At 39.4% G+C, this 18,430-nt stretch overlaps 1 protein-coding gene across 3 annotated transcripts in view; it reads right to left on the bottom strand.

The window, feature by feature from the left end:
* The window catches only part of usp25.L (ubiquitin specific peptidase 25 L homeolog), an 86,958-nt gene that overhangs the window by 52,611 nt on the left and 15,917 nt on the right, over positions 1 to 18,430 (bottom strand). For all 3 annotated transcript variants that reach the window (XM_018245124.2, XM_041581020.1, NM_001093277.1), the window contains 4 exon segments: positions 15,241 to 15,318; positions 8,498 to 8,642; positions 6,467 to 6,590; positions 5,919 to 6,081 (listed from right to left, as the gene is read on the bottom strand). In XM_018245124.2, the coding sequence (XP_018100613.1) occupies positions 5,919 to 6,081; positions 6,467 to 6,590; positions 8,498 to 8,642; positions 15,241 to 15,318 (510 nt within the window).

Here is an 18,430-nt window from a genome sequence, read left to right as displayed (position 1 = left end):
TAGATCATCCTCTTTTAGTCCACATAAAACTCATGAGATCTACTGGCCAAATTCCTTCAGAGAAAGCAAAAGTTCCTGGACACTGATCCAGCAGAGATATTGATTACAGCATGTTTCTCAGTGGCAATGTGTACCTGTACCATGTTTATACGCTTGTTTTCATTCATGTGTATGGAACCAGAGTCTTGCGTCAGGTCAGGTACCCATAGAATACCCGCAAAGTGGTCGGGTATTGGGAAAATATACTCCAGTTTCCTGACCTTGTGGGCAGTTTGTGGGAACCCTGCATGGGTACCCAGGGCAATCTCAGATTGGAGTGTTGGGCAAAGGAATGCCCAACTGGACCCAGCAAGGACTGTAAATGTAACTACACAGTAAATGGGCAGAGAAAAAAAAATAACAGTGCCAAGTAAAGTTTCAGTGTAGCAGCGGCACACAAAGTCTTACCTTTCTCCCTACTGATGGTGCAGCCAGCTATACAGAAGTCTGACCCCTATGTAGATAACAATGCGGGAATGTATTGATAGGCCTCGTGAAATCTGGGTGCTGTGGCTTTTGTTGCTTTATTGATATACTGCACTTACAGAAAACTATTCTCATCAGTCCCTGTATGTTAAACTCATTTGAGTTTTTAACCCCTCTTATCACTCTCTTGGCCAGCCAAAAGGACACATTTATGCAAAACAGACTCTGGACAGGTATTAGCAATCGTATTAGCCTAAACAACCAAAGGAGGGGTGGAGGCCATACTTAAGGTAGAAAAATACGCATGTTTGGCGACTTCGCCAAACGAGTGGATCTCTTCCCGATATGCCCACATTAAGGTGAGTGATATCAGGCCGATCCAATCGGCCCAATGATCCAATCATAATGCAGCCAATAGGGGAGGTCGGATCACGGGACCTCATCAACGAACAGAACCGGACACAATTCAGCGGGATTTTTAACCCTGCCTGATCGACATCTGCCCGACTTTCGGCCAGATATCGATCGGGAAAGCCCGTCGGAGGGCCCCACACATGGGACAATAAGCTGCCGAACTAGGTCTGTCGGGAGCTTTTATCAGCCAGTGTATGGCCAGCTTTAGAGGACAAGGAATGTGGAACAATTTTAGGTGCTCTAAGAGATGCTTTTTAAGCAATGCCTTCCAGCAAGAAGAGAAGATGCTTTAAATGACACGCTCTTTCTGTATGCCTTGTTCTGTATGGTTTAGTCAAACAAATAAATCCATTGCAGAAAACATTTGAATTTTATACACTTGATACATGTAGAACTTGGGGCATATTGCCCATTCAGAGAACTGCATGTATACACAAACTGCTTTAAAGGAAAACTATAACCATGAAACAATGTAGGTTTTTATAAAAAGATATTGCATAACAGCTCATATGTAAAACCCTGCTTCATGTAAATAATATACTTTTTTAGTAATATGTGCCATTGGGTAATCATAAATAGAAAACTGCCATTTTAAAAAAATAAGGGCAGCCCCCCTGAGATTGTATGATTTACGGTGCACACAAACATACCGAACAAACTATACTTGTTAGGTCACATGAGACAATTAACAAAACAGACAGAATTTTGTCTTTTGCTTCCTATTACAGTTAGAGTTGTAGTATTTCTGGTCAGTTGATCTCTGTGGCAGCACAGAAATGGTGGTTAAGGCAAGATATTTAAAAGCGCAATATTTAAATATATATTCCAGTTTGGTAAGATTCTTTAATATGCCACTTAATTGCTCAAGTATTCATTTTGGGGGTAAAGTTTTCCTTTAACAGAAAAACTGCAATGAAAATGTTAAAAACGTCTACCCTTGGCCACATTTACTCTTTTAGTGACCAATTGGGCAAATCACATTCCAGGCTAGGGCTTCAGAGACCCATCTGACAAGGACTGCATCGTTTTGGCTAGATATCAGTTGGACATTCCTGTTGGTGGGCCCCTTGGACATTCCTGTTGGTGGGCCCCCTCCCGGTGGTAGGTAAGCTGTGCACCTGGTCTGGAGAGGCCATATCAGCAGAAAGTGGTGGTTCACCTTTCAGTTACCTTTTAGTATACTATAGAATGGCCAATTCTAAGAAACTTTTCAATTGATCTTCATCTTTTCTTTTTTATCGTTTTTGAATTATTTTCCATCTTCAGACTCTTTCCAGTTTTTAGATGGGGGGGTTACTAGTACAGGTACAGGACCTACTATACGGAATTCTAGGAACCCATGGTTTCCCAGATATGAGATTTTTCTGTAACTTAGACCACCACACCTTAAGTCTATAAATAATTATTTGATCATCAGAAACCATGCCAATAGCTGCCAAATACAACAGAATACAGTAACCTAGATGCAACACCACAATAATCCAATTGGGTTTTTCTTTGCAAACAAAAGATTCCTGGATAACCAAAAGTTCCAAACATTCCATATAGCAGATCTTGTACCTGTCGTAATAAGCGGGGTCTGGGAATTGATACATGGGACGAATTGACTTTTGGACTCATGACTTCATGATGTGCGCAGCTCAGTTGCTTTCAGGAATCCGGCAACTGTCGAAAGCTGTCATGTTTGTGATATAAAGTAATAGTATCGTTCCAGACTAAACAAAACATGCATATAAATTAACCACTGTAAGTAAACAAGCTCCTCTTTACAGCTGACAGCAGTGTCACCCGTCTCCCATCTGTTACAATCTGTTAAGGACTTGGGATGAGTTTGATTTCACAGGAGTAAGAAAGTTAAATATAAACAAATTAAAATCACATTTAAAATAAACAATCTGATACACAGCAAAAGCTCCACAATGCTCCATGCTACGTTAGCTGTGACAGCATTTTTTAAATTTTTTTATTTTTACGAATAGGTAGAAGAGCCAGACACAAGCGGTAATAAAGCTCCAAATTAGGAGAAGGCTATCTCCCATAGACTTCATTTTAATCAAATAATTAACATTTTTAAAAATGATTTACTTTTTCTCTGTAATAATAAAAGAGTCTTGCACTTGATCCCCAAGTGAGATATAATTAATCCTTAGTGGAGGCAAGACAATCCTATTGGGTTTACTTAGGCGGTTATTTATCAATGGTCAAGTTGATTTTTACCCCAAAAATTCCAGTTTGAGGGCATTTTTCAAAATTCCCTGTTAAAAAAAAAAACTCTAATTTTTCACGACTTATTTTACCCCAAACCTGGAAATTGCTTGACTCTGAAAATACACCAGCTAAAACTTGTTGCAGTCATGTAGAAGTCAAAGGCAGAGGTCCCTTGAACCATTGAAGATGTTTGTAGCCATCATGATGTTCGGGTTTTTTTCAGTGGGTTTCACTCGAAAACGCGTTCAGTTTCAGGTATTTTTTTGCGGAAAACTTGAGTTTATTTTGGTTACGTCTCCCGAATTCACTGATTCCATTTTTTTGCATCCAAGTTTTTTTCACAAATTAGAAAACATTTCAGTTCATTCGAGGTATTAAAAAAAAAAAACCTCTAAAACTGGACCTTTGATAAATAACCCCATTAATGTTTAAATATTTTTTTAGTAAACATGAGATATGGAGTTCCACATTACAGAAAGATCCCTTATCCGGAAAACCCCAGGTCCCAAGCATGCTGGATAACAGGTCCCATGCCTGTAGTACATTAAAGGCGCAAATCACCTTTACGTTATCATTCTTTGATTTTGGTCTGCCTTTTTTTTCCTATATAGCTTTTTTTTCCTCTTCTGTCTCTTTCCAGCTTTCAGGGTCACCGACTGTTTATTTAAAGGGGAAGGAAACCTAGTTGGCGCAAAAACCCTTCCCCCCCCCCTCCCGTGTGTTGCCCACCCTCCCTCCTCCCCCCTGGCCTACCCGTCCCGCTGGGCAAATGCCCCTAACTTGTTACTTCCCTTCTACGCAGGTCCAGTCCAGGGAGTTCACAGACGACATCTTCTTCCACGCAATCTTCTTCCTGCTTTGAACGCGCATGCGCAGTAGGAGCATTTTGCCGGTACGATCTACTGCGCATGCGCCAAAAGTACATCATGACTTTTGGCACATGCACAGTAGATCCGTACCGGCGAAATGCTCCTACTGTGCATGCGCCAAAACGCCGTTCAAAGCAGGAAGAAGATCGTGTGGAAGAAGATGTCGTCTGTGAACTCCCTGGACTGGACCTGCGCAGAAGGGTAAGTAACAAGTTAGGGGCATTTGCCTAGCGGGACGGGTAGGCCAGGGGGGAGGAGGGAGGGTGGGCAACACACGGGAGGGGGGGAGAGTTTTTGCACCAACTAGGTTTCCTTCCCCTTTAAGCAGTATCCTTTTCATACTCCAGTCTCTCATTTAAACCATTAACTGGTTTTTATGATATAGGGATTTAAACCAGAAGAATATTTTATTTTATGCACCAAAATTTTACTGATTTGGAAAACCTCACGTCTCTAAAACGTGCCAATGCCAGATATTTATAGTTTAATGGCAATTTATGACTTTCAGACTCAAAATCACCTTGAAACTTTCAATTTGCAAGTTCGCATCTCCCACAAAGCATCAGGTACCAAGAAAAAACATCTTAAATATGAATGCCAGGGGTCCACTGAACAGTTTGATGCCCATTGTACATAGGATTACCACAGTATCTGTTTTTAAGAGACTCCAAAATGAAGTTAGCGCACACATTGGTTTGTTAAATATATCCTTTTAAACAAGTTTTATATTCTCTAGATCAGCTACAGCTTCAGTATCCCCAAACAGCCAGCCCCAACGATGACATCCCTGAAAGCCAAAGCCCTTCCCTGGCTGAAAAGTACTGTCAAGAAGGATCATAATAGAGATAGTTAAATGGAACACTTTAGCATGTAGTTAGAGTCAAAGATGTGAAACAGGAGCAGGTTGTGTTTGACTGTTTCAAAAGGGCACACACAATACGTTTAGTAAACAAGAAATGTGCTGGCTTGCCGTCCTACATGTGTCACAGTATTGGGTTTCACTCACAGCTCAGTCAGCTTGAGATCATCGGACTATTAAATTACTACACTTACTTTTTTTTTTTGTTCCTTAATTAACATCCACTGACACATCTTGTTGACCTTTGAAACACTTATAAACATGGTTTAAAAGTGAGAGAAAGCAGCCTGTTATCTCTATAACTTACGAAAAATCTGAGGATACCCTATTATGTTAACAGGTAACGTTGCTAAGAATAGATGGGTACCTTGGAGGGCTTTATCTTTAGATATAGAGACAGAGGAACCATTTTAAATCAGTGTTTCCCAACCAGTGGCTCAGGAGTAACATGTTGTTCACCTGCCCCTTGGATATTGCTCCCAGTGGCATCAAAACAGGTGCTTATTTTTGAGTTTCTGCCTTAAAGGTTGCAAAAAAACAGCTGTATTGCCAAAAAGCCTCCTGTAGTCTGTCAGTCCAGATAGGGGATAACCAATAGTCATATATTTGTCAGTCCCCGTAACATGTTTCATGCTTGTGTTGCGCCTCAACTTTGTTTGCATTTGCATGTAACAGGGGACCCCTGTTTTAAAGCATAAGAAAAGCCTTGGTCATTGAAGACTGCCCCCAGTGACTTCAATCTCTTACATCTTATGCTGGGCTGGATTTTTTCTTTTTTTAAAAAGGCACTTGTGGGTAGTTCTGTGCCAAGAGGGTGGCGGCCATATTTTCCCAGCCTGCCAGATATCCCCTGTGCTTTAGTCGTCTTTCAGACTTGTCACATGCACAGCACACTTTGCAGCACAGAGGATAAGCATGAAGCTGAGGAAACATGATGGAAGTCCATCCTGCAGAAAACTACTTTGGACTGGTGCACTTTTCATTGAACCGGCTAAGGTAAGCAATAACAGTCACTGGGGGAGCCTAACATCTATGAACACCTATGCACCATGTGTCCCTATAAAACAAATATTCTGGAGGGATTGGCCCCTTTATAGTCATACCTGAATGACAGCACTGAACCAGCACGTATTGCCTACATTCTTTAATCCGACAGGGCAGTTTTCTTGGCGTTTGCGATCATAAGGATTGGGAGAGTCACTCCAGACCTCGGTGTGTGTCCGTTTAAGACATGCTTTGTTCTCTGCAATGCTGGCTTCTAACACCCTTGGGCCACAACAAGATAAGACAAAGTTAACAAAAGACTGTTTATATATCTTATAATGTAGAATAAACGTCTATTTAAAAACCAGTGGCATAAACAGAGATATTTATGTTTTCCCTTTAGAGAGAAAGCACAGGAAATACCAGGAATTGTGTCAAGTCTCCCTCTCATTACTGACCAGCCTATGCATAACAAGGGAGAAATAACCAAATATCCATTCTGCAGTGGCTGAAAAATTTATATTTCTGGAGCTGCATCACCCAGCCACTGCCCTTGCAACAGATCTCAGCAGCTTTCATCTGACGACAATTCCAAACACCTCAAAAGATGGCCTCCGTGACACCTGCCCTATCCTTGTGACATGAATGAATACATAATAGAAGTTACCTGCTAATGGCTTGCTCCTCATCAGTGATTCCGGTCTCCCTGAATGTCCTGTTGGACTCCTCCAAGCTTAGAGCAATGGCCCTCTGAAGGTCATCTTTATCATCTACTGTCAGATCAATGACATCTAGAATACAGAAGATACATGTCATGCAAACATGCCCAGATGCTACCTGCCCAAAATTTGTATTTGAATTTCCTTTTTCTCTATAATAATAATAATAATAATAATAATAATAATAATAATAATAATAATAATAATAATAATGATAAAACAGTACCTTGCACTTTATTCAAACTAATATATAATGAATTCTTATTGAAAGTAAAACTAGCCAATTGAATCTATTCAATGTGTAAATGATTTTCTAGTAAAATTATGGAATGATCTGTTTTCTGGAAACCCCCAGGTCCCATACCTGCATATGCAATGCCACCCTGAACATGCTATATACATTCAAATGGTTCTCGTAGGGTGGAGAATGATATTGAGTAAAGCGAGTATAAAAATAAAAAAAAAAGTATAACAGGTAAAAATGATCTCATCCAATACCTTTAAAATATGAGTTTAGGAATATATAAGGTTCAGCTGCCAGCTGTATATTTAGTCTATTGAGGCACAAGGCAGTCATTTATGGGGCCATCAATGAATATGCAACGAAACTTCTAGGCAAAGAGAGTATGAGAACGGACTTAACTGCTGTTAAAGAACTGGATTTATGAAAGATTATATGGAAATAACCATTTTATTCATAAAATTTTCTTGTATGGGTTTCACACCCTTTTATGTATGTGCTGTACATATTTTGGTTTCTAATATAACACTAGCCAGCTTTTTGGCTAGCAGCACAGATGGAATCACTAATTCAGACGGACTGGTAGGAAAAGTCATATTTTCCTGCTGGATTGCTTACTGTAGGGGAAAACATATGATCAAAGTTTTGTGTTATCCGTCTGCACATGCTCCATTTTTTGTAGAGAGGTTGATTCTGCAGAGGGATGCGGTGGGTGCTAATAAGGAAAAATGGAGTGTAATGCAAGGCTGAAACTGCAAGATCTCGTTTATAAATAGACATAATCCCCTTTGTCATGGAAAACTGTAAAGCGAAATAATTATTTGCCCAGCTCAAACATTCCGTATGGTGGAATTGGGGGTGAAGAATAAAACATTTAAACAGATGTTTACCCGCAACAGTATCCCAATATGAGCAATATTACAAATATCAACTGGAAAGGTGGAGAGTTTCTCAAGAACCACACTTTATCATTGGAAAATGAATCAGTGCCCATTTCTTGGAAGATAATCACTCACTAAGGGCAGTCATTGCATTTCCCACTGAAGCACCCCCACAATAGATTAATCTAAATATGCAGGTGTCAGTCTACATAATTAAATGGTACAAAACTTTCTGGTTTAAAAGCACTTATGCTCAAAGTAAACGTTTTGGATAGAATCTATGGAGAAACGTCACACATTCATTTTTTTTTCTCGGTTTCAGCAGCTGCCGGTGCTTGTTTCCACTCAACAGGACAAAGTGTCATTCATTTCTGTAGCTGCATTCATTCATCCATGTGTTTAACACAAAATATGTACTAAAGTCTTACTCAATCAAAAATATGTAATAAAGTCTTACTCAACTATACATATGCAGTCTTTATTGTACAGTTCTGTCTTTCATTGGGAATACATACAATGCAAGGCACCCAAACTGCCAGGTGGTTTTCAGATGTGGCCTTACATAATAAGTATATCTGGTGATCTGTGGGATTGATTTCCTCTGAAATGCATGCATGGTGCTAGCTATTGAAGTGTTATAATTTGCGGGGTATATTTATATCCGGCGGTGCAGTAATTGTGAAACTCTCCAGCACTCATTAGAGCCTTCTACTAATAATTTTACAAGTATATTTAGGTAGTGTCTCTTTAATAGGCGGAGAAAAATAGATCAGATTACAAACAACATGCCCATTTGTTATTGTTAATTAAGTAGCAAGAAGCCGTGGATAGGCAACCGTGCAACTGGAAGCACCTACTTGTGTCTGCTTGGCTGCCCACACTGATGTATCGGTCATTGTTAGGCAGTGCAGTCTGATAATACGTCGCCTCTTCTGGCTGGGGAAGCTTGGCATTCTTTGCAGTCAGAAAGGCAACAGCTAGCTCCAGATTCCCATTGCTATCCTGTAAAATGGAAACATATGCTCTATTATTATTTTGGGCTAATTAATCAACCAGTTCACACTTAAATATGCATTAAAATGGACCTGTCACTGATTCATAAAAAACTGTATAATGAAAGTCCTTTGCTGATTAAACATGGAACCCAAATGCTTTTTTTTTTTTTATTAAAACATCTGTACCTGTTATAAAGGTGTTTTTTTGTAAGATTTTCTTTATTAACCTTTTTTCATCTATTACAGATTGAGATTAAAGAAAGAAGTAAAGAGAAGAAGAAGAAAAGTAGAAGATCGGTATTTCCAGTGCTTTTTCATATATACTAAACATCCTTTGTAGTAAAAGATTAACTCTATTCTTGGTTTGCCATACCAGTTTGTGCATTGTCCATCCAACAGTTCCATATTTTTATTATAAAGGTGTTTAAACAGCTGAGTTGTCAATCAAATATTACCTGCCCCGCTTCTATGCCTGAGGCATTGAGGTGGGTCAGACAATTCCTTTCACTTTCCATTTAGCAATTCCTAGATGTCCCTGCACTCCTCACATTCCCCCTTCATCCTCACACTTTATAATTGTGTAGGGCAATGCGCATGGGCATTAGGTCCCCCATTCTGATGCATACACACGTTTTTGGGGTCATAAACAATTTATTTTAATAACAAATTGTCACAAAATGACTCCTGCCTGCTTACTGTGATTGTGTAATTCTAAGATTGAAGTAAACAAAATAAAAATAATAAATTTAGTGCAAGTTAAATTTATTTTGCTCAACTAACATGATAGAAAAGAATTTGGAATTATTTCTTAGTGACAGGTCCCCTTTAACCTAAACCCTTTTTAAAATACATTTTTTGACTTCTAGGGGCACATTTACAAAGCTCGAGTGAAGGATTCGAATTAAAAAAACTTCGAATTTCGAAGTGTTTTTTGGGCTACTTCGACCATCGAATGGGCTAGTTCGACCTTCGACTACGAATCGAACGATTCGAACTAAAAATCGTTCGACTATTCGACCATTCGATAATCGAAGTACTGTCTCTTTAAGAAAAACTTCGACCCCCTAGTTCGGCAGCTAAAAGCTACCAAACTCAATGTTAGCCTATGGGGAAGGTCCCCATAGGCTTGCCTGTGTTTTTTTGATCGAAGGATATTCCTTCGATCGTTGTATTAAAATCCTTCGAATCGTTCGATTCGAAGGATTTAATCGTTCGATCGAACGAATAATCCTTCGATCGTTCGATCGTAGGATTAGCGCTAAATCGTTCGACTTCGATATTCGAAGTCGAACGATTTTAGTTCCTAGTCGAATATCGAGGGTTAATTAACCCTCGATATTCGACCCTTAGTAAATCTGCCCCGTAATGTTGAAATGAACTTGTAGTATGATGTAGAAAGTGACATTCTGAGACAATTTGCAATTAGTTTTCATTTTTGAACCCCCATTTTATGTTTTTCAGGGGACCAGGAAAAAATTATTTAAATCCAGGAAAATCCAGGTTTTTGGGAACATCAGGACAAACTTATGATGTAAAATCCTGGAAAACATTACTTAAAATCAGAGAAATGCACCCATTGAAATGCATTATAAATTGGTGGGACCACAAATAAAAAATATAAAATGTGGGGAAACTTAAAATCGGGGTACTTAAAAATCAAGGTTTCACTGTATGTGGTTCTTGAGTTATTTCGCTTTTGATTCAGCAGCTCTCCGATTTGCAGTTTCAGCAATCTGGTTGCAAGGGTCCAAATTACCTTACTAATCATGTACAGATTTGAATGAAATATGAACAGAAGAGGACCTGAATAAAAAGATATGTAATATAAAGTAGCAACAACAATACATTTGTAGCCTTATAGTAGAGTCCAGCGCGGATCCATTTTTTGGAACCCGTATCCGATCCATACCCGCAACCTGCAATCCACAACCCATTTTTTGCAACCAGCATTCTCACCTACTTGGACCCGCAAGTACCTTATCCGCAACCCGGACTCGCGGAACATCAAGAATCAGGAAGTGCTGTCATTGTAAACTGAAAGTGACATCATCGGAAGTAGGTGTGAGCAGAAAAAAGGAGTAAAACAGGAAGTGCTGTTATAGTAAACCGAAACTGACATCATTGGAAGTAGACGTGATCAGAAAAAGGAGTAAAAATCGGTATTGAGAAGACCCGCTGTCAAACCCGTCACCTGCAGAAGCGCCAACCAGCGTCTATACCCGCACCCGGAACTTCTACCCACAACTCGCAGGGTACCGCAGGTTTTTGCGGGTAAACCACGGGTACCCGACCCGCTGCAGGACTCTCTACCTTATAGAACATTTGTTTTTTTAGATGGGGTCAATGACCTCCATTTGAAAGCTGGAAAGAAGAATAAGGCAAATACTTCAAAAACTATAAAAAGAAAAAATGAAAGCCAATTGAAACGTTTCTTATAATTTTCCATTCTATTACTTCTATTACTTATTTTAAAAGTGAACCACCTTTTTAAGTTGAAATGGTCATTCAAGCAAAAAGTTCAATGAAGCAAAGGTTGTTTTTTACTTTGCTTGGAGAGGCAGCTGAACTCCAAAAAAAACATGTATAAGATGTCTAGCCATTCTTAAACCAACCTGGTGGCCTTATGACCACAAGAAATCTACTCATGGTTTTCAGGAATTTTTCTTCGTAGGTTGTGTAGTGAGAAACTGGGAGACCCTGAAATCCTGTGCACTTCTTTTTGTATAATAAAAGAGATGGACCTGCTCACTATAGACCAACAACAAAGTAAATTTATGGTTTTCTGGAGATTGTCTTGCCATGAATAGTAACTGGGACGCCCATAGACTCTACTGTATAGTAAAAAAAAATGTTGATAAATCAGTCAGCTGATAAATACTTGTTTTTACTCATAATATATGTCATGCTCTGTAGCTCAAACACAAGATGGCTGGTAGAACTCTAGAATGCATTTGACAGCACTGCTTGAAACATGCACTGTAACTTTTGTGATGGAACAATAGGGCAAATATATTGTGATTTTTAATTTACCCCTTAAATTTGTTTGATGGAAGCACTGCGTATTATAAAATGTACATATATCAACGATCTCTGTCTTCAGCTATGACAGATACCTGTAATAGTAATGACACGGGGTGCTACTCATTCATTTTCCAGTCATGTTTTTCCCAGAGTTAAAGTGGTGGTTCACCTTTAAGTTAACTTTTAGTATGTTATAGAATGGGTCATTCTAAGCAACTTTTCAATTGGCAATTTTTTTTATTATTTTTTTTTTTATAGTTTTTGAATTACTTGTCTTCTTATTCTGTCCCTTTCCAGCTTTCACAAGGGGGACCCAATCTAAAAGACAAATGCTCTGTAAGGCTACAAATTTATTGTTATCGATACTTCGTATGAATTATCTTTCTACTTAGGCCCTCTCCTATTTTTTAGCCTTTCATTCAAATCAATGCATGGTGGCTAGGGTAATTTGGACACTAGCAAACAGATTGCTGAAATTACAAACTGGAGAGATGCTAAATAAAGAGATAAATAACTCAAAACCCCCAAATAATAAAAAATTAAAACCAATTGCAAATTGTCTCGGAATATCACTCTCTACATCATACTAAAAGTCAATTTAAAGGTGACCATGCCTTTTTAAAAAGGGTTATAGAATGACATTGTGCGAGACCGCGTCATTAGCCTTTAGCAGTGTGCACCTCAAATACACTTGTGAGTTTTTCTCACACAACGTGGATGGAAATCGCCATTTTGATGCCCTGGTTTTAAGCTTGAAAAAAAAATGCATCAGGTAAAAGGCCCAAGAAGATTTTTTTATGTCACTGTTTGAGGTTTTATGTTTGCAATTAAAACTTTGATTCCTATCTTTCCAACACATTGGCCCACTTCATAGCAGAGGCAAGGAAACACATCATAGAGGGATTTAACCAGAAAAAAGCAAAAGCTTAACACGGAGTATGAATGTAAAAAAAGAACCTCTGTCAGGCTCCAATGATTCATCTAGATTTACCACCCGAATTCTAAATAAACTCTGCATTTTTCTTCCCATTCTTTAGAGCATGTAAAGACTCCATTACTGCTCAACACATGGCATACTATAAATAGCAGCAGAGCTACTCGCCAGTTGGAGGCTGCCTGAAGATCAGGCATTTGGAAATATGCGTAACAGTTAATTCAAAAACATTTAATTTTGGATGTTGCTGTTTTCTGGAAAGGTACCAGTCTGGAACATTGTACAAGGAGGAGACCGTGATGATTGACAAAGCACCTACGCATGGTATTTAACATATTGTTCCCCATGTAATCAACAAATGACTAAGATAGAGGCAGCTTATTGAAACATACTGTAAATTCCTAAAAAGCCACACATTACATTCGGTTTTCAAAATTAACCTTCAACTCATCTTTAATTACATCAATGGGACTCATTATCCGGAAACCCGTTATCCATAAAGCAAATTTATGGAAAGGTAGTCAATGACTACATATAAAAACAAATGCTCTTCAAGGCTTATTGGAGACAAAACCAACCTATTGTGTTTAATTTATGTTTGAATATTTTTTTTTTAGTAGCTTTAGGGCATGAAGACCCAAACTGTGGAAAACCGGAAAACCCTAGGTCCCAAGCATTCTGGATCCAATACCTGTACATACTGCCACAGAAGCAAGTGGCCAATGCTTATATAAATATGCAATTAGATAGAAGCTTGTACCTTGTAGTTAAGTCAAACTAGAATATAATTAACCATTATTGTAAGCAAACCCAGCCTATTGGCTTTATTTAATATTTACATGATTTTCTAGTAGACTTAAAGGGATACACTGTCATGGGAAAAAAAATTTTTTCAAAATGAATCAGTTAATAGTGCTGCTCCAGCAGAATTCTGCACTGAAATCCATTTCTCAAAAGAGCAAACCGATTTTTTAATATTCAATTTTGAAATCTGACATGGGGCTAGACATTTTGTCAATTTCCCAGCTGCCCCAAGTCATGTGACTTGTGCTCTGATAAACTTCAATCACTCTTTACTGCTGTACTACAAGTTGGAGTGATATCACCCCCCTCCCTATTCCCCCCCAGCAGCCAAACAAAAGAACAATGGGAAGGTAACCAGATAACAGCTCCCTAACACAAGATAACAGCTGCCTGGTAGATCGAAGAACAACACTCAACAGCAAAAACCCATGTCCCACTGAGACACATTCAGTTACATTGAGAAGGAAAAACAGCAGCCTGCCAGAAAGCATTTCTCTCCTAAAGTGAAGGCACAAGTCACATGACCAGGGGCAGCTGGGAAATGGACAACATGTCTAGCCCCATGTCAGATTTCAAAATTGAATATAAAAAAATCTGTTTGCTCTTTTGAGAAATGGATTTCAGTGCAGAATTCTGCTGGAGCAGCACTATTAACTGATGCGTTTTGAAAACATTTTTTTTCCCCATGACAGTATCCCTTTAAGGCATCTGGAAAACTCCAGGTCCCAAGCATTCTGTATAACAGGTCACATACCTGTACTATGGATATTTTGAAAATATTCAGATTTTTTCCAGAAGTGTCTTGGTGACGTTTTTTTTCCCCCTTAATTTGCACATACAAACTTAATTTATGGTACACAAGGGAAACTACAAGGGCCCTGGCTATTCTAACATCCGTTGTCCTTGATTATGACATGGCGGCTAAGCAAATACAGCTGAATGCATGCATCACTGCCATCCTTCTATATTTCTATTCATTTGGATTCTCCAACTGCTCACATCTACACTGCAGAAACATGAATCAGTTGGCTGACACTGAAACTAAACCCAGATTTCAGTGTTTTACACTAAACACCAATATCAAATTCTGTTGGCGTCAGCAATGTCGCTGCTGCTCTGTACTATTATCTGAGCAAAAACCACATGAGAAGAGAGGCCAGCGGTTTTGTAAGGCAATGATTTAAAGACATAAATGCTGAAGGTTGCTAGAAATTCAGGTATCTGTGTTGGGTATTGGCATTCTGCCTTAACTCTCCAGAAAGCTGTAATTTTATTTTTAAGGGCTCCTGCACACTGCTGACTTCTATGAGTCACCAAGACTAGCTGGATTCCGGTAACACAGACTGAGCAAACAGATAGGAGGTGCAAATGGAGGTCCTTGGGCCTACAGTAGAAATGTAGGCAGGGCTCTTCATACTCTTTAAGTCAGTTCCATTATTTTGTCAGCATTCCCACTGGGCTCAAAAGGTTACAGAGACATGAAAATAGTAGTCCATCTATAGTTACAGCAACATCCCAAACTGTAAACAAGTATTCATCCTCAACGTTATCTATAGACTGGGTCTCCCCTTGGGTGGCTTTGGGAGCCTTTACAGGAAACCGCTGCATAGTTTGGGATCCAGTGCTCTGTTCAAAAACCTTTTTGGAACCTTTAACTTTCATTAAATGTGAGATTTACAATTCCTGTCTTTTCACTATATTGGATGTGTCTCAGTGTGTGAAAAAGCTTATGTTTTTTTAAAAGCGGATACACTGAATCCAGTAAGCAGTGCAATGTTACTTCATATCCTTCTCTACGCTATGCAGTTCCTTTAATGAAATGGCATGGGTAAGCAGTGCAACATACCTTAAGAGCTTGTTGGAGTACTTGAAGGTCATTGATGCCCGTGATCTCCCTCAGCTGATTCAAAAAGGTCTGCTGGTGCTAAAACAAAATTATAAGAAAGGGTTAAATTACAAAGAAAATTAAGACATACCGCAGCAATACTATTCAGTGAATGAAACAGTCTCCGTGACATACAGGCAGCAGCAAAAGGCATGGCAATTTCTTCTAAAAATAGAATATATTGGCTACTATATGCAGTTATTACATAGGCCCATTTATAAATGTCCACAACCTCAGTGATGTTTCCCCCTGAGAGGTTCAACCACCACACTTAGGGTATTGGTGCAAGATCGGCAGGCATCAGGTAAACACTAGGGACGAGAGAAATATTTTGTTGTGATTCCCTGTGGAAAAAAAACACTCATAGGGGCAGAAGTGACTAACGCAGGCGAAAATTCGCCAGCGTGATGTAATTTCGGTACAAATTTGCGCTCTGGCGAATGGACGTAACTGCGCAAATTCTCTAAGATGCGGATTTTATTGAACGTTACCCTCTTGCGCCAGACTTGCCTTCATCACCTCAGACCAGGCGAAGTGCAATAGAGTAGATAGGAGTTCCTCAAAAATTAGCTGAAAAATTTTCTAAGTCCCAAAAAACGCTGGCGTCTTTTCCTTTTTTCAGGGTGATAGGCTACAAAAGATCGTCGATTTTTTTTTTTGTGGTACCCGCCTTCCCCCCTACATTTCCTAACATTTGGCACATAAACTATACACTGGGCTCATGTTTAGGGCAATATAACAACTCTATTTAAGGTTTCCCGGGTGTAATGCAATGTATTTGCTGAACTTTAACTTCCCACCGTATGCAAATTAGGCAACGCTAGCGCAACTTCGCCAGCGTTCGCCGCCCTGGATGCAACTTCGGATTTTAGTGAATTAGCGTTGTCCTGGCGAATCTACACCTGACGAAGTGTTGCGCTGTGAGCAAAGCCGTCACTGTCGAATTTTCGGAGGTTAGTAAATTTGCCCCATAGACTAATGTATAGTTTAAAAATGTTGCGCAGGTTGAAGAACATGAGAAAAAAATGTCCTTTGTGTCTGATGAATTTTTTGCTGTTTTCCAAGAGAACTAAATAGGCCTTCCCTGGACTCAACCCTCTATACCCTCTTGTGTGTGTTCATCATTTAGTCTACATCCAGAAAACCAGACGTGGTCCACAAATAAGAGTCTTTCCGCCTGCACAACCGCTTGCTGACCTATTTGTATGGCATTTTCTTATTATTAATGTTTACATTTTGAACAATCTATACCTATGTCGATAATGCTCCAAAGCATGAGGATACGTTCGGCAAACAATATAAAAAAATATATAAATACAATAAAAATAAGTAAAGGCACCCCTGTAAGCTTTGTTCTGATTTTGCCTTTTAACCCCCCCCCTGTGTATTAGTTGCAGTGGTACAGTCATGGTTGCTTAGCAACATGCAGGAAGTCAGATTTGCCTGTGCCAGGTCACACGGCTGACCAAGAGAGATTCATGAATATGCAGAAATTGTAGTTACATGGCAGGATTTCCTGCACACACACTTTGTGTAACTTGGAAACAACATCCCACAAGTATTCTCTGTTAGCAGGGTAGCCAAAGGAAACATGGCATTTTCACACTAGAACAGAGCCAGAAGAGAAGAACATAAATTTGATTTAATAGTGTATGGGGCACGGCTTGGTCTGAGGGAGCATTCTTCATCAGACTTAATGATCCCCTGTGAAAAGCCCCAATGCACTAAATTTTCACACCAAAATCTGTTGAATGTGTCTGCACCCAGGCTGACCCAGTGCCTCTCGGTGCAAACACAGGAGCGTTTATACATAAGCCACGAATCAGCCCTGTGCTGCACTTGCCTAAACCAATTTTGCCCATTCATTATACTATGCTCTTGTTTTACCGAAAAAACACTATGTATATGGATACAAATTGTTTCGACATATAAAGGGACATTTTCTTATTCAATATAAAGTCAAGTGGTACTAAAGCAATTTGCCTGTTTAAGGGGTGGTTCACCTTTAAGTTAACTTTTAGTTTGTTATAGAATGGCCAATTCTGAGCAACATTTCAATTGAGCTTCGTTATATATTTTACATAGTTTTTGAATGTATTTGCCTTCTTCTTCTGACTCTTTCCAGCTTTCAAATGGGGGTCACTGACCCCATCTAAAATCAAATCCTTTGTAAGGCTACAAATTAATGACGTGCGGGTCAGGGTTTTCCTGACCCGCACCTGACCCTAACCCGCCCTACTCCAACCCGCGCTTCCGGGGTCCTTTCATAGACCCACGCCGCCGATGACGTCACAAAAGGGGCGGGGCGAGCAGACACGAGACTATAAAACAGGAACCCGGAAGTCGGAAGCCGGCTGCCACCCGCAAGGAGCAGTGAGAGGTCGACCCAAACCCGCCTGTCCCGCGGGTAAGCCTAGGGTAATTTGCACCAGATTGCTGAAAATGCAAACTGGAGAGCTGCTGAATAAATAAAAAAAAAACAAATAATAAAAAACGAAAGTCCATTGCAAATTGTCTCAGAATATCATTCTCTACTTCATACATAAAGTTTACTCAAAGGTGAACAACCCCTTTAAAGATAGCAGTTGGGAAATGGTCAGGACCATTTAACATTTCGTACTACTTGTTTCTCAATAGTCAGATTGACCACACATGAATAGATATTATAGTTTATAAATATAACCGTATGTTTAAGCCAAACTAAATAAAGTCTTGAAACCTGCCGGATCAAGAAAACAACCATTATCCCATGATACGAGAATGTCTCTTCTAGTTGTCATGTTCCATTCCAGACTTGGACTTCATTTGCCCAAAAACCTCTTGATAGAGGTCTTAATGAGCCATATTCTGTAGAGAGCTTAGAAATGAATTAACCTGAAGGTGATAAAGGGTAATTGAATACAGTGGATCTGAGTGGTTTGCCATCTGAGCATTTAATAGGTGACAAATGCTTGGAATCACTTTTCATTCAATTAAATATCAGTTGCTTGGACTGGTCAGGCAACGGTCAGAAATGTACCATGTGTACACCTTGTGGAAGCTGGCAATTGTGATTGATATCTGAGAATCTTAGTAAATTGCCTGATTGATTTTAAGCTACTGGGTAACACACTCCCCACCAAACATGTCCAACTGGATCTCAGTTTAAGTA

Source organism: Xenopus laevis, chromosome 2L (assembly GCF_017654675.1).
Source record: "Xenopus laevis strain J_2021 chromosome 2L, Xenopus_laevis_v10.1, whole genome shotgun sequence".
Lineage (NCBI taxonomy): Eukaryota > Metazoa > Chordata > Amphibia > Anura > Pipidae > Xenopus > Xenopus laevis.
This window is presented reverse-complemented; position numbering and strand designations above follow the sequence as displayed.